Raw genomic sequence first — 16645 nt, 5'->3', positions numbered from 1 at the left:
CTGCCCCAAGGAAAGGGTACGATCTTACCTTCTTTTTATTTGGAGCAGACACATTTGATTTAATTTGAGTAAGGGTCTTCAGGAGAAATTTCGAGTCATCTGGAGACTGTGTAATCTTCTCTGTCTTGTTTATTCCAAAATGGTGCTTTTTACAGAGCTGAGTAATAGCAATAGCAATGTTTTAAAGTAAATATTTAAATACACTTTAACACATCCAATGAAGTATTATTGGATGTCTACCAAAGCAAGTCTATGTATAAGCCCACAGACCTAAGGCAGGTGGCTTTTATCATCATGCAGGTTTCCCTCTATAGCCTAGTTTCCCCTTAACCTTTACAAAAGACATTTTCCACTATCATTGTGAGAAAAATCTGCCTCACTTTGACACAGCTCAAGTATCCAGACCAACTCAAAATCCCACYTAAACTACAATGTAAACTAACATGATGCACTCATTTTTCCTTTAGCCAAAGTTCTGCAAGAATCAAAGTCTTCTCTTAAAGTCAAGTTATGAGATTAAGATTCCAAAACAGATGCAAGGGCAGCTGTGAAAAAGTATAATCTCCTCTGAAGAGGAATGCAAATATTTTCATACCTCCAGCTCCAGATCCTGAGGTTCTGTATCAGAAAGTGGAATCACTGCAATTTTTGTTATTTTGCATACTTCATGGTCCCCTGGCAGCCTGCCGATCAATGCTTTCTGACGAATTAAAAGTAACCACCATGGTAAATCTGGGAATGAATAAATAATAGTCAAGCTATGATTTTGTTATTTAAGTCGCATTCACTCAGACTATTCAGAAGTTTCTCCCAATGGAAAAAAAAAAAAAAACTGCTATAGAAGCCATTTGTTTATAAGAATCCAATGAAAGGCTATTTGTTTTTGMAGTATTACATCATGTTATAAAAAGAAATCACTATTCTGAAACAAAATCACCATTTCAGAGTTGTCCATTTGGGATAAACTTTACAKTGCTTCCCCTATGGTACTTACACTACCTCTAGTGCAGCACATTCCTGCCAACATCATTATAGAAATGCAATTAGGAAAAAAGACAAAGCATTTTTGGATTTCACACACAGTACAGTAGTGAAAAGCCAAAGCTTTCAGTAGCTTCAGCACCTTAAAGAGAGAAGTAGAACAGTAACGTTCCCCTGCTAACAGTGACTGAACATTTAAAAGCTCCTTTGTTTTTAATCCTTATCTAAATTAGTAGCTTGCTAGCTGTATCCCAGGCTTTGATGAGCCAAAAGTGGAAGTTTAAGATGGAAAATGCAGAGAAAGTTTTAAACAGAAGTACTTCCTCCTAAAAGTAAGAGAWCGAGTTTAGCAGAAGGGATCAGAGATACTTCTGGGTGATGGGGCTCTATTTTAGGGCTCTATCATAGCAGACAAGCTTCTTTTCCTAGCTCATCAAAAATAAATTGATGTGTTAGCTTCTTCAGTGCTTAAGAAAAGAGAGAWGTGATAATTTAAATTTGATTTCACTACTAAGTTAAGGAGTTTAAGACTCCTTAAGACTACAGGGACATTCCAGGTTCTTAACAAGACTGAGGTACTCTTGGAACAAGCAAGTCTTTCAGGAACATGTAAGGAACTACATCCATGACATTGAAGTATACATGGGGTTAGTGACAGCTTGAAGGGGTGCAACCAGCAATGTCAGTACTTAAAGTTAGTTTCTAGAAGCAGTCTAGAACAGAACAGTCTAGAAGCAGAAAGCTTCTAGAACAATATTTCTAAGCATCTAAAATAATATTCTAAGCTTCTAAAATAACATTTCCTTCCATAAATAGCTAATAAACCAAAGTTTTGAGCAAGACAACCCATACAGGAGTCTAACTTCAAAGGAAGTGCTCTGATCCTTACAGGATGGGGCAGGGTGTGAGTGCAGGATCATGGTCCACTGTTCCTGTGCATGGGGATCGATTCTGGGAGAAGCTTCTTGCCCAGTTTCCACAGCACAGTTTTCTTATGAATTCTACAGAATAGCTCCYGGTTCAGCACTGTTAAATATTTATAAAACTTCTGCTGATAAAGTTTCCAAGTGACAAAGATTGGTACAAGAATAAGTAATGAAGACAGGTTACTGTTACAGAACSTTAGATGATTTGGCCAGGGGATTATATTCAAGTGTGGTTCTATGTGATCAAGTGGGTTCACTGTCTACAGGAGGTTTAAGAACCACCATATAAGTGACTTCCGTGGGCTTTTCTACTTTGACTGCAGCCCAAATGGAAGGCACATTTGATCAAAAGACAACCACATTAAAAATAAGCAAGCAGCAGTTTCCACAGCAGAAAGAGGTTAAGGAAATTCAGCCATTTTCATCAATTTATGCTGAATATCTGGGAYCATGGACAAGGGAAAGTGAGATGACAAGAGGCTGAGCCACTTAGAAGCATCAGATGAGAACAAGGGCTGAGAAGATCTGCAGAAGGAGCAGAGGACAAAATATTAAAGTGACAGTTGGAAATGGGAGATGATTGTAAACATTAGAAAGGGATGGAGAGTCTCGGAGCCCATCTYAGGAATAAGCTATGAGCTTATGAGGAATAAGATTTGGAGGGTCATGACTGCCACATAAGGAACAACTAAGCAGGCTGTGGCTCTATCTCCAGCCCTCTGTCTTCCAGAATGAAAAAATGGAGATTCTTTCTTCCCATCTTTTGCAATTTCAGCATTCTGGTTGTTTGAGCCACCTAAATTCCCTTGGTGCCTTCTGCACTGGAAGGACTGGATGGTGTCCTGCCTCACAGCAGTAAATGTTAATGATTCCAGCACCTGAATTTACGGCCATTTTAGAGCTATCTTCACCAGCTACGAAAGTCATAACATTCATTTAATCATTAGATTAGAAATGATTATGAGACCCATCTAATTTCCCCTCCCATACAGTATCTATTTCTATTTGACAGACCAAACATCTGATCCACTTCAGCACTTAATACATGCTGCTGTCCCAGAGCACACTTGAAACTTTACCTGTATTGATCATATTGCCAGAGAGCACTTTAAATGCACAGCTTAAGCAATCACAAAAATAAAAGCACAGAGTAAAGGCAGCAGAATTTCTGGCTTGCTTTTCTGTCTGTCATTAGATGCATCCAGAGTCCTACCCATAGATGAATCATCCTAGGCAAAGCTGGTATACTATATACACCCTTCCAGGTATATYGGTGTATTGATTATAATCAAAATAAATATGTATTTTTGTCTACAAGACTCCACAGCTGAGTACAGCTGAGAGACTACTGACTTTATTATACTGAAAAAAGGTAAAAATTAAGTTGCCAGAATTGTTTAGAAAGAGAGGCTTATTAATTGCAATGCATTCTGCTCTTTTTATTTTACAGCTGTTCTTTACAATATTCCTCTATAGCTACAGAGAAGCTTTTAAATGTTCCTTTACTTTCAATCACCCAAATTAAAAATTGTTCCTTGAGTTGTCAGTTAATATTGAGAATTCAAAGTTTGTGGCACAGAACAGAAACTACTAATGTCTTAAATGAACTTCCAAAGTTGTTTGATAATTTGTTTTTGTACATTCTTTAACTTCATGTTGTGTCTCGGTTTGATTTAGAGATTCTTACGCTTACKCTTTTGACAAAGCAAAGAGATAAAATATAAGCTCTAGAAAGTAAAAGAATTTTTGTATTACACTATTAAAGTGATAATAATCTTTAATATTATGTAACCTCCTTCATAAAGGAGGATTATTATCACTTTAATAGATTTGGAGTACTCCTCCTTTATGAAGGAGGTTACATAATATTTTGTAGCTTTAATGGAATTGTTTGCAGCATCACTGACTTCAAAACAAAGCATATCAGAAATAAGAGATAAAGCAAACCTGTATGAAGCTGAACTTTACCAATGACTCCCTCCACCAGGCCCAGACAAATGGGATTCCAGGCCAAGAGAAGATCAGTGGCTGTAAAACAAACAGAGCTCAGATGTTTTACGTGAATTCAACAATATAATCAACACAGTCACCCACTCCACCTTCCCACCCAGCAGGTAGAAAATACACTGTAATTCAGTAAGAATAAGATACAGAACAAACTGAAATCAAATAGGATATCAAGTAGGTACCAGGTGGCTATTTTACTTTAACCAACTGACCAAATGCTTTGTTCCTAAAGCTAAACACCRCACATTTCTTGGTTATTTGGGAAGAAAAATACAAAACAGTTTTGCCCCACAGCCAGTTTAATGTATACTTAGCTCTTTTCATACCCATTAGAGTCTCTAATCTTAATTACAATTTTACACAGGTACAGTGAAATTGAATATAGGTCATACAGTTAAGGAAGCAGCTCCAGRCGCTCACTTGCAGCCCCAACTTGCTTCCACCTGTATCCTACAACTGTTGGCTTCACATACTCTCATATGCACAAATTTCCTCTTTGGCTACATGAGCTGCACAGCTACATGCTGTAACACCAAAGAGTAACACCTCGGCTTTATGTACTTAGAATGGATTTCCAAGCCTGCAGCTGTGATTCACTGGAATTTCCATGGGGAAGCAGAAGGGAAAGGCAGCACTAGGGGCTGYTCGCTGTGAAAGGTCCATCGCTCAGTGCAAACCTATAAAACGCTACATGAAAAGTGTATCACATCAAAAACCTGCTGCTGACATTCAGCATCCTGTGGACACCTATCAGACAGGTGTAAGATCTGTAGGAGTTATAAAATGTGGCAAGGAATAAGTTTCAGAAGTTACATATTTTAATTAAAATACGTCAGTAAATGCAATTAACATCATCAGAGCACAGCAACTAGAAAAAGGGTCAAGTTTTATTCTGTCAGCACAAAAAGGGAAAGATAACATTTTTCTTCTGTTCCTAGAAGAGTAAAAAGTTCATTACTATCTACAAAAGCTTCTAGGTTGGAAAAGTTTAGAGCATGTGCACTGGCTTGATATTAAAAAAAGAAACGAGTTGCATGTTTTGTTCCCAGAGTCAATAAATGACCAGTCAAAAACTTGTCCACCACCATCCCAGGATGCAGAAGGGCCATCACCCCCGAACACTCATTGCATCCACAAGAAATCAGTTTCTTAGTTTCTTCTCCTTCAGTCTGTGATCTGCTGGTGACAAGTCAGTTTGATTTTCACATGCTTCAGACRTGCAGATTCAGGACGAGCTCGAGGAGCTCGAAGTCCTGCAAGCCCCGAGTTCTGGGGCAGCTGGAGCTCCAGCTCTGGGCTACACCAGCGCATTAGGCCACACAAGCCAAGTCAACACTGTGACACTGCAGGGAAGAACAACCCACAAAGCTTCCCCTGCTTCCAGTTTTCCACCTTTGCCCCTAGAAGTTCTCTAGAGCTAAATTCTCCCTCAGCATGGGGTCACAGTAAGAACTAGCTCTAAACTTTGGCCCCTCTGTTCACATGTTGTCCATACATACATAAGCAAATCCATCTTGCTYGTCTTCCAGATCTATCCTAGCTTAGGGAGCATAATACTCTTACTTTCTTTTAGAAAAGTTGGCTTTCAGAAATATCGGTTTTTCAGTATTCAGGAATACTCCTCTGGTACAAAATACTTCCTGTCAATGTGCTCAGTATAGAAAGCATTTAAAGGGTTACTGAATTTCTTCAAGCTCAGTTTATATATAAGTATATACATGCATTTAAATTTTTGCTTATGCATGCTATTTCCTAATAATTTTCCATCATTAGCATTTTCCAAAATGCTAACTCATAGCCAAAATAAAAGCTTTTTTTTTTTTTTTTTTTTTTTTTTAATAGATTCATTTCGCCTGCTTTCAATCAGAGCCAGCTATAACAGCTCATTATTACTGATATGGAGCCTTATGACCTCTTGGTGCTTTTCAAAGGAAAGTCTACCTCAATTTCACATCATCTTTGAATAGTATTCTGAAATACTAGCTGGWTTTGTCATCTTTTAATCTGGGCTTTCTCTCGTAGGAAAGAAAGCTGCTCATCTTAATTCTTCATAGTAAAATTGCTCTAACAAACTAACAGCCTACCTGAATTTTCATTCCTCATAATTTTTATTTAAGCAAGACTATTTGCAGAAGGATGGGAAAGGATTGAGACATTCAGCCTTTATCAGTACAAGCACTATGAAGCTCAAGACTTGTTTAAAGTTTGGGGTGGGGAGAAATAAGGAAATAAAATATTCTTTAATTGACTTGTTTCAATCACTTATTCATACTATTTAGCTCTAAATGTTATGGACTAGATAGCCCTCAATTACTTAATCAAAACGTTATTCTGCATAGGTTAGAGTATTAGAAACAGGCTATTTTATTTTTTAAGCTTGTAATTGGTCCAGTTTGCTCTTAAATCCTCTTGTAAACTTTTTTTTTTTTTTTTTTTTTTTTTTTTTTTTTTTTTTTTTTTTTTTTTTTGGGGGGAGGGGGGGTCCCCTCCCTCTTCTAAAATACCAGTTTAATCCTCTCATTGCTATTATACTTTACAGTTTGCTTCAGAGTAACTTCCTAATCCTCCAATCTCTATGAGAAGTACGTTTTCCATAGAGTAATTACAATTAGTTCTCTTACAGAGGGCCTGTCTCAACAACAAAGCTGCAGCAYATTAGAAGATATACGTCATTACAGCTCACATTTAGGAAAATGAAGAGGCAATTTCCTTTCTGGAAGTGAGTGTTTCTTCCATATTTCAAAGTTACCAAAGATGTACAGAAACACYGGAGCACAAGACAGGTAGGACAGCACATATGAATGCTGACTGGGGAAGATAGCTACAAATCCATTTATTTCCACACAAGTTACTGCAGAAAGCAAGTCCCACAGAAAGCACCCGACAAATGTGAATTCAGACTCCTTGTTTTGATAAAGAATATTTCTTTGTCTTCTGCTGCAGTTATAAAATGCCTCTGAGCCACCGTGCAAAAGGGCTGCTCAGCACACATGCCCAGAACAGGTTCACTTGGTCTCAAGAGCATCTGGCAATAAGTTGCACAAAGAAGTCCTATATTAAACCAGTGGTGACAAATTACTACCGTCAGTTGGTCAAGGCCAGGTTCTAAGTTCACAGGAGATTCAGCTAAATAACAAAGGCACTTTTTAAAAAGTGCTTTAAAAAAGTCACTGACCATCTCAGGTTATTTTTCTAGTTACCTCCACCTCTCTATGTATTGCTATCCAAATTCTGCCTATATATCCATATGGAATAAAGTGCTTTGTTTCCAAGGACGTACTTGAAGAGGCTCAAATCCCCCCCACCTCCTTTTGTTAATTAAAAGGAGGCAAAGCTTCCACTGCGCAAACCAAGGTCTGCCAAACTGGCCTATTTTCTGACCTTTCAAATTCCACGTTTCCCAGGAATCCCCACACTGGTAACTAGTGAGCAGAGGGTGGGAGGGTGCAAGCAGGGGAATGTTAAACCCTTCCTGGTCCCCTTAATCCCTTCTGCACCAAACTGTCATCCATAATCCCACAGCTTTCCATAGCATCACAGGGTAGCTATTGCCTTCCAGAGTAACAGTTGGCTCCAGCTTCTCAAAGGACAGAGAACGAAAGAGCATCTGTACAGAAAAGATCTGTTAAGGACAGGGAAAATAAGAAATAATACATAGGAGAATCATTTTCATGAAGCAAATGCCTAGGAAACTGTATGAAAACAGTTTCTTTACAGCACTTTTGTTGATTACAATTAGAACAAGATWTAACTGCTACCAAAGAGTGGAGAGCACCCCACTATTTCCAGTCATCTCACTCATCACCTTTCTTGATATTGGGGTACTTGGCCACATTCTGCATTTCAGAGGGGAAAATACTGATTCACAAGGAGGAAAATACTTGGCCACCTTTGTTATTGCTCTCTGGCATCCCTCTATCTYGCTCAGCGCTGACGGCAGCTGCCCGCGCCGACAGCGAGTGACGCTGGAATTGAAATCCAAAGTTACTGCAACCCAAATCGTTGCCGTGAGATTATCAGCTAGGAATTCGGACTATCACCTCTAACCCAGCAAAAAATAAAAAATAAAGTCAGTGTCTAACTCCTGTGTTCACAAGTGTAAAATAAATCAGCTGAATTCTGAAAAAAAAAAAAAAAAAAAAAAAAAATCAACTGAATTTCCATGTGAGGCCACAAATAAATGTTCAGCACAGCTGCAATTACACCACAGGCCATCTCAGGAAGGTCGGGTCAAGTCTGTAAGAATGGGAGTTTACAGCTAACATAAAGCTTCTGACTAAATCCATTTTGAGGGATGACACAATTATTCCTCTCTGAAGGAACTCAGAAGTTAATTTGGAATACCTAACTCTTCAGGGAAAAAAAAAAGTGGAAAAATAATCTAGTAAAAACTTTTGGAGATAAGGAGGGTAGGTGGAGTGCAGAAATCTCTTCCCTCCAAGCAGCAGTTGTTCCAATGGATTTCCAGGCTTGAGAAGCTGTTCCACTCATTTCAACCAGTTTTGATTAGAACTGTCAGCTTCCTCCGCTCTGCCTTTGCAAGAATCTTTAAATATATCATTCAGATTATGGGAATCACCATCATTCAATTTTAAAGGAAATTCTTAAAGTCAAAAATCGCTACTATTCAGTGGCTAAGCACCCACTCACATTTTACCCTTCTCCTCCCCTGAACACTACTAGTAGGCACATACTTTCTTTGAAGTAATAAAGGCAGGAAAAGAGGACATGAATGCCACAGAAATATGTTTCTTTTATAATTAACAACATGTTAGTCTGCAATAAACAATATTAATTGAAATATCCACTGAAAATGGGAGCTTGTTAGTGATACATTAAAGATCAATTTGTTTGCAGCTATATACTTAGAGCTGGGAGAACAGCGAGTTGTCTGCATCTTTTGAATTCATACTTACTTCACAAGACTGAAGTTATCAGAGAGGCAAGAGAAAGATTTATCTGAAGAACCAATTTTGATAACAAATAGCTTAAGCATTAAGTCATTTTTCCTGAAGGATAATCTGTTTTTTAAAAGTTGGCTAAACTGCAAGAGCTACATGCAAAAGAAAATGCAAGAAAGCCACCCCACCCTTAAAAGACTTAAATAGAAACACTAATTAACTGAGCAGAAGGATTTCAACATTATAAAAATCAGTTTGTTGTGTTTTCCTGTAAAGTGACTTTGTGTTAATGCTTCTTAAGAGGTGCAAGGGAAATAGCAGTGTAAAGGCAGTGTAGCCAAGTTCAGCAAGGCACAACTTCCCCCCTCAACACCTCTTCTCACCTTCACACTTAACTTCTCTCTGATTACCCAGCTAATTAACAAATTCAAAAGCAAAGTATGGATTCAGAACAATTATTTCAAGCCCAAATAAGAGCATTATACCCCAAAGCTCGTTACCCACGGGTTCCCTCCACAAGTCATCACTCCGCTCAGTAAGAAAGTTTCCCCTGATGGGATGGCTACCACAGCTGTCTCAGGAACAGAAAGTAAAGGGTTTTGTGCCATTCTTGGTTTGTTCTCTCAACAGCTAAAGAGGAGGAAGAGGAGAGAAAAAAAAAAAAAAAAAAAAAGATGATTGTATAAAATCAACCATATCAGTTAAATATTTTTGCAAATGATTTCAATATAGGAAGTATTTAAACATCTATGGTTTGTGAGAGGGCTGGGAAGCACACAAGGAAATAACCAGGGGCGGGTAACCATTAACCACAGACGGGCACGGTGCATTTTACCACGGCCTCGTGGGCAAGGTCCCATACTTCTAAACCCAATGCAGAATCTGGCTTTAATCTTTGAACCACAACACGGCCGTATATGCCGTGATATATTTCCATACACTAGCACGACATCCCTAACATGTTATCAGAGATAGAGGCTTCTTGCACTACGCACAGAGCACAAGATCTCAAGCTCAGAATATATTAGAGGTACTCGTTTTCAGTTATACAGAGACTGAAGAAAAYGTCCATGCAAGTCAGTTTTCTCCCTTAAAAGGAGAACATTGTTTCTAAGGGGAATTCCATTCATTTCAGCTTTCAAAACACACACACACACCCTTCTAGGTTTTGAGTGAGATGGCATAAAYAGAGGTGTTTGGAAAACAGGAATATTACTACTCAATATTAGCTGTATATTCTTGCTCCAAATTAAACCCTTCATCAGAAGGTTTTTTTTGCTGTTTCTTAAGAGGGCTGAATGTTGTTCCCAAATAATCTCCTGCTGAAGTCCATCCAAAGCTGCCCATCTCTGAGACTTCTTCCAATGCACTTGGTTTCATAGTAAATCAAGAAGATATAATTTTCAAAAAACATTGCACTGATAAGAATATAAATGTGATCAGCTGATAGGTTTGCAAAACCATCAGCTGGAGGTGTTACTTCCACAGACAAGAATTAACGYTCTTCATACAGGATTCAAACAGCTGAAAAGCAGAGGGGGAAAAAAAAAATCCATCATATGCATACCCTTAAGCAGACACTTTGTAGTTTGTTGTTTTAGAACTTTCCAAAAGATATTGGCAGGTATAAATAATACAGCTGAATCACAACTGAAAAAAAATCAAAAGTGTAGTCACATCATCCTGAATCAAGCCTGTACCAGAATGCTACATTACAAAAAAAAAAAAAAAAAAAAAGTTGTTCAGGACTTCTTATTCACAAAAGCATCCATAAATACATGTGTAGCAAATATATTTACTGAATTATTCATATATTTATTGAATCACAAGTGAAGTTTACAGCAAGTTCACAATTAACATGAAGGAAATTTGAAGTTACAAGCTTGTATTTTTATGCCTCCCCTCAAATCTGACATTCTTTTTAGCTTCAAAAACGAACCATAACACTATGAGATATTTTCAACWGTTTGCAAGCAGTCTCAGTTCCTTCAGTTACACTTGAGGACAAGAAAAAACACCCGAAACTAAAGGAAAACATGGCCACATACACAGCAAAACAGAACAGCCTGCCAAACTCCAGAGTCTGACTCTCCAGACAACTTTAACAGGAGTCCTCACAWCAGTCTCAAACATAACTTAATATCGAGCATGGATTCAGTTTGATGCTATACTGCAGATTTTGCCTGTAAAATAAAGTTCTAAACCACCAGTCAGTGCTGGTTGAGTGGTGCATCAGTCTCACTGTTCAAAGGAAGCATTTAATGAAAGTTACGGCAAAGTCTCTTGACATTTCRAGGCTCCAGCTGCAATTGCTGTGCATTGAAGCAATATGAAAGGCCAGGGGAAGGCCTGTTTCCCTGCTGCCAGCTCCATTCTTTCCTTACCAGTAAGTTCCCTCCTGTGCCTCAAACTATTTCCAAAAACCCCCAAACCTCCAGATGAGGTTAAGGAAACATGGGAAGTACGAGCATGCTGTGTTCCCAGGCCAGCAGACGCGCTGCAGCTTCGTCAAGGACAGGGTCAACGCTGCTAATCTCTCAGTAAATAGAGCATCCTTTCCACCTCCCCCTAGATCAGCACGGCCAAACCTCCTTTCCATCGGAGTAACTGCATCAACAGGAGCTCTATCTTCTGCATTCGGCGGTTTCAGCTGAAGACCACAAAAAATAARTCACCTTTGCAACCAAAACAGTTGCACTGAAAGATCATGTTGCCCTTCGCTGCCCTGCAGTTTAGCAGAGTCAACTKTAAGTCACCTCAAGGAGGTTTTTTTTCATTTTTTTCACACATACAGCTGAAACCTCCCCCATATGATTAACAAGCAACAGAGTCAACTGTGAGAACAGCAGAATTCACACACCAAAAAAACTCACAGGCTCTTGCAAAGCCTAGAGCCAGGCATGATAGGTCAGAAGTTATAGCAAGTAAATTCTGCCTGAATCTGGAAATGCTTGAAGTATTGCCCCACTTGCTGATACAAAACTATTTAACAGATAAAAACAAATTGCTTACACAAGCTTCTAAGACAAGTTTTAGCAAAAATATAAAAAATAAAATAAAAATAAAGAGGCAAACACACATAAATATGGAAAATCAGTGCTCATTTGCCTCWAGTTACAGTTCAAGCCACAGTAATAGCACATCTTACTCCAATGCTGCCTTTCAAAGCAGCAGCAGTAACATCCATCTTTAASAGCAYTGATGCTCAGAAGTTGTATCAAAAYATTCAGATTTATACAGCAGTCAGCATTTCTCCTCAGGGTGGAGAAAGTGTTTATTACACCAGTTTTAGCAGCAACTGTTCACAATCTTTTTTTAGYCTGGCATTCTTGTGGGAAGTACTAAAGCAAACAGTTAGAAGTTTGAGGAACTGTAGTTTTCCCTCAGCAGAACGGTCTCCCTTTTTTTCCTGCCTCAGAAAGTGGTTAGAATTCAGCATCTTCAATTCTATGGCTCTTTATTGATGCTTAAACAAATCTATACTTTAAAACGATAACATAAAATCCATGTCTCTGACTTATACAGAATTCCTTGCCAGAAGCTAAGCAAAGTACAAACAAAGTAACCTCAAACTGAAATCCAGATCAAAATATGATGTTAAAAGGTATTTAAAGTATGGTAAAACAGCGCATTTACCCTTGCTCTGTGGGCAGCTAAATTCCCCAAAGCTACTTATGTTGCCAAAGTGATTCATGATTCTTTTTTATACAGGTGACTCATTAGTGCTTTCACTTTTGAGAAAAGCACCGGAGATTTTGTAAACACAGGCAGACAACCTTCAAACTAGGGCAAGCCTCAGACTTTGTTTAGAGCTAATATTTGCCAATTCCTGCTTAAACTTAAAAAGGAATAATAATAATAATTTAAAAAAAAAAAAACTCCCCATGAGTCAGAGAGCTAGAAACAGACTTTTCAAAATTATCAATTTTCAAGCTGGTGTAGGAAGCAAAAGTGCTACAAAGCTTGTTTTTAAGCAATTTAGACTGAGACCTATCATATAAGTGATGCCTGGCATGGTTTGCCAGTTCTTATCTGTTTCAGTTTGTACATGCATAAAAAATGCAAATTAATTTGAATAGCCACTGTGGGACAGAATAAAACCAAGACTTCCAAAAAAAACAAGTACAGACAAGTAAATTACATCCTTTTGACAGAGCATTAAACACGTCAATGAACACAGGTTGTGACTTCATTTTAATGTAGCAGTGACTCATCGCACAGAGCTCTATTTATTCATTTCCCGGCACTGACCTTGCTTATAAATGGTCAAACGTAATAAAATTGTCAACTTTGAGAATACTCTGCTTTGTCTTAATAACAACAAGAGGTCCTGATCAAATAAGTGTCATATATGAGAACAGGACTTCTCAGGTTTACTTTTTGATAAGCCGAAATATTTCATTTCATAGCACAAGAACCAGCTCCCAAAGTCGCTGAAATAGAAAAAAATGTGACTGCAACACAATTCTTACAAAGACTAAGAGACTTGAAGTTAAAGCATCAAACTGAGCAAGACTCGGGTTTATAGAGGGCTGGAAGAGCAAAGGTTTTCCTGGGATAAACCCCGCTCAACTGGGCCTGGCAAAGGCTCCCAGAAGCTGCCGGGCTCCAGGAAATCACAGCAACGGCTATGTAAACACAAGGGGCTCTCGCCTTTGAGCCGAGGTTTGCAAACCACAGGCTGCAAGATGARTTTGCTGCTTTGTGCTTTTGTTATTTCGCAGCGAAGGAGAAACTTTTTATGCTTGTGCAGACGACCGCAGCAAGCCGAACCGTAAAAAAGCTGGATTGCACCAACGAGCAATACTGTTTGCTGGCCTAACATCAAGTGCCTTATAAGGTTGCTTATAAAAGAATTACTAGAACTTTCATGATAAATTGCTGCTAAAAAAGGAGCGCAGTAAGTGATATTAGTGATTAGATGGACTGTATCTAACAGATACAAACTAAGAGAACTGTCAGGAGAAACACAGCACAACAAGGATCTAACAATGCACAAATGTGCAATATTTAAGACTGATCCTTCTGATAAACAGGGGCTTTTTCTGTTACATATAAAGTTATTCCAGCCCTTTAAAACCCTGTGAGGATGCACTGCACTCACACAGACAACTACATCACGTATGGGCACGTCTCCCACCTTACCCCCAATTCAGACAGTTTTAAGCAACATCCACCCAACCTGCCGTTACTTTAGGGAACCCCTCAGCTATTCAAAGCATCTTTACGATGACACCCGGCTGCATTACAGGTCCTCCCCCACAGCGCACACCTTACTCCGGGTGAGCTGTTTTCCAAGGACGATAACCCAGGTGCTGAGTCCATCAGCGCAGCCGACTTCTCCTGACTAACCTTGCACAGGATGCCAGGACCCACACTAGCATCAAAGCTTGAGCCTGAGATTCCGTTCCAGAAAGATAAAATTTAAAAATATATATATTTTTTTTTTCCTCCCCTTCTCTTTCCCGCAGCCTGCCACCAGCTCCGGTGCCCGCTCCGGGCTAGTCGCTGTTTACCCTCCCCCGCAGCAGGGCTACCGTGAGCGGGCGAATCGCTGCCCCATCCATCGAACCGCTGGAGCAGCAGCTCCTCCCGGGCAGGGCTCCCCGCGGCGCTCGGCGGACGTTTCGGCGCCTGTCGCTCGGCGCTGCCTCAGCGGCGCTGCCCCCCCCGCCCCCCTCTCCCGCCCCCGGGCGGGCGCGCGCCCCTCACCGGCTCGGAGCTGCAGGCTGCCGTCCCTGCGGCTGCACCAGAGCGCGCGCTCGCCGCTCTGCAGGATGTAGTGGTCCTTGGCTTGGAAGAGCTCCATGGCGGCGCGTCGCCCGCCCGAGGGAAGGGATGGGAAGGAGGGATGAGGGAGGGAGGGAGCGGGAAGGGATCCGGGCGCGCCGCAGCCGCGCGGCCTCCCGCGCGCGCGCGCACGGACAGGGGCGGGGGGGAGTGCGCGCTCCCGCGTGGGTTCCGGCCCACGTGACGCGGCCCGTCAGCGCCTCCCCGCCCTCTTAAAGGAGCCGCGCGGCGCTCGCCGGTAGCGGGCGGCCGTTAAYGGCCGTTAGGGGCGGGAGGGCCGCGCTGGTCTCAGCGCCCGCCGCGGGGGACACGGGGACAGGCCCCGGGAAGCTGCCGGTGCTGGAGCGGGGCAGCCCCTCTTAATTTCCCTGTGAAATTCACACGGAGACSGTCATAGCCTAAGCTATCCCGGACATGTAGGCGCTGGGAAGTGGCTCYCTTTGAAGTACGTGCTTAGAATAGCTTGAGAAATAACAGCGTCTATCAGTAATTTTTAAAAGTACTGGGAAATTAATTTTCTCGTCTCTTTCCCTGTCTTTATTTACCSTTTTTCTGAAAAGAATGATAAACTTTTCAGGTGTCTTATAGAAAGTCCTTTTTTTTTTTTCCAGGCTTTATATAGCTTTATATGTAAAAAGTTTGTGGGGTTTTTCCCTTTTAAAAATGTTATTAATGGGATGTGAGCTCTCTGATGCCCTTGCTTGGGCGGGGATGGTAAAGGAAAAATAAAATAGTAGTGGGACTATGGATGGAAGGGCACTCCTTGGGTTGGCAGTTYGCTCCAGGGCTCCTATGTTTCCCCGTGGCCGGGATGTAAAAGGGGCCTCTGTCCTTCCCTGGCAGCAGGTGCCAGTTCCGAAGTGCCCGGCGGCCTCCCGAGCAGCAGCCCMTTCCTGCTCCAGCACCAGAGCCACGGACGGGTTCATGTGAGTAACTCCGGTCCCTCTGGCAGGTCCRGGCAAGAGAAGGGCTTCAGCAGCAATTCAGCATCCCAGGAAGCGTGAATTCCGAGTGCACTGCTCGCTGCATTCAACATTTGCTTAGCAGTTATTGTATGCTTAAGTCCATCCCTGTTAAGTAATGTAATTAATCCTGTTATAATAAATAGGATGTACCACAGACTTAAAATGAAACTCACCAAACAGCTTTGCTTTTATCCTTCATTCTGCCAGTTGTCTTTACAGATACCTTTAAAAATCAGAGAATTGAATAGACAGAGGTGTCAGTAACATGTGCAGGATGTGCAGAAACAGTATCTAACACAAGGGAAAATTGTTTTATCAGAGAGTTAGTAATGTTACAGTCAAATCRCAGGCTTAACATCAAGTTCATTGCCCCTCCTGAAGCTTTAGAATACAAATTAAAACAAAAAAGTACGTTGACTAATAAGTCATGAACACAAGATGAAAAAAATACTCTGTACATACACTGTACAAAAATTCAGTGTAGAACTCTTAGKAGGGGTAATTGAGAGAATTTAAAATCGCAAGAGATGAAGGCTTTATGTTTCATTGAGATTCTTTTCCCTAAACCCCTCTGCTTTTCCCCTATGCTTCTGTTTTTCTCGTACATACACCTTATTTAGAAACTATTGYGGTTTCTTTATACAAAAGAATATATTATGCTTTTATATTTATGATTGGGAAAGCCACAGCTGCTGAACGTTTCTCCAAAATATACTCTTAGCTTTACTTTGTTTGCTCYTGTGTAAGTTTTCTTCATTTTATTCTCTTAATTCTTCATTTTTCCAAATTCCTCCTCTTGTCTGATCATTTTTTTTCTGTTCTCTCTAGTCATCTGTATGTTTTGTCTGCAATCTGCAGTCTGCAACCGGAATTCACAGAAATCATAGAATGCCCTATTTTTTTATTCCATCCTTCAATCTGAGCAGAGCTCAGTTTAGGACATAGAGCCAACGCAGCTGTGAATAGGTTTGAAAGAGTGAGAAAGTATTTCTGATGTCTGAACAATATTGGCAGCAAGATCAGGTTTTTGTTTGTTATCAAATCTTCTGCATTAAGTGTCAAGTGGAGATGGTTT

General features: G+C 40.4%; 1 protein-coding gene across 1 annotated transcript in view; it reads right to left on the bottom strand.

Annotated features, from left to right (window-relative positions):
• Positions 1-14668, bottom strand: part of INPP5F (inositol polyphosphate-5-phosphatase F) — a 34431-nt gene extending 19763 nt beyond the window's left edge. The window contains exons 1-4 of the mRNA XM_026050655.1: positions 14528-14668; positions 3855-3935; positions 596-732; positions 29-157 (exon numbers count right to left, since the gene is read on the bottom strand). Coding sequence (XP_025906440.1) covers positions 29-157; positions 596-732; positions 3855-3935; positions 14528-14624 — 444 coding nt within the window. The 5' untranslated portion in view covers positions 14625-14668. The remainder of the gene's footprint in view (positions 1-28; positions 158-595; positions 733-3854; positions 3936-14527) is intronic.
• Positions 14669-16645: the final 1977 nt, after the last annotated feature.

This window comes from Nothoprocta perdicaria, unplaced genomic scaffold, assembly GCF_003342845.1.
Source record: "Nothoprocta perdicaria isolate Ctin4 unplaced genomic scaffold, notPer1 scaffold_7, whole genome shotgun sequence".
NCBI lineage: Eukaryota > Metazoa > Chordata > Aves > Tinamiformes > Tinamidae > Nothoprocta > Nothoprocta perdicaria.
The sequence above is the reverse complement of the archived record's forward strand: the minus strand, read 5'-3'. Positions and strand labels throughout refer to the sequence as shown.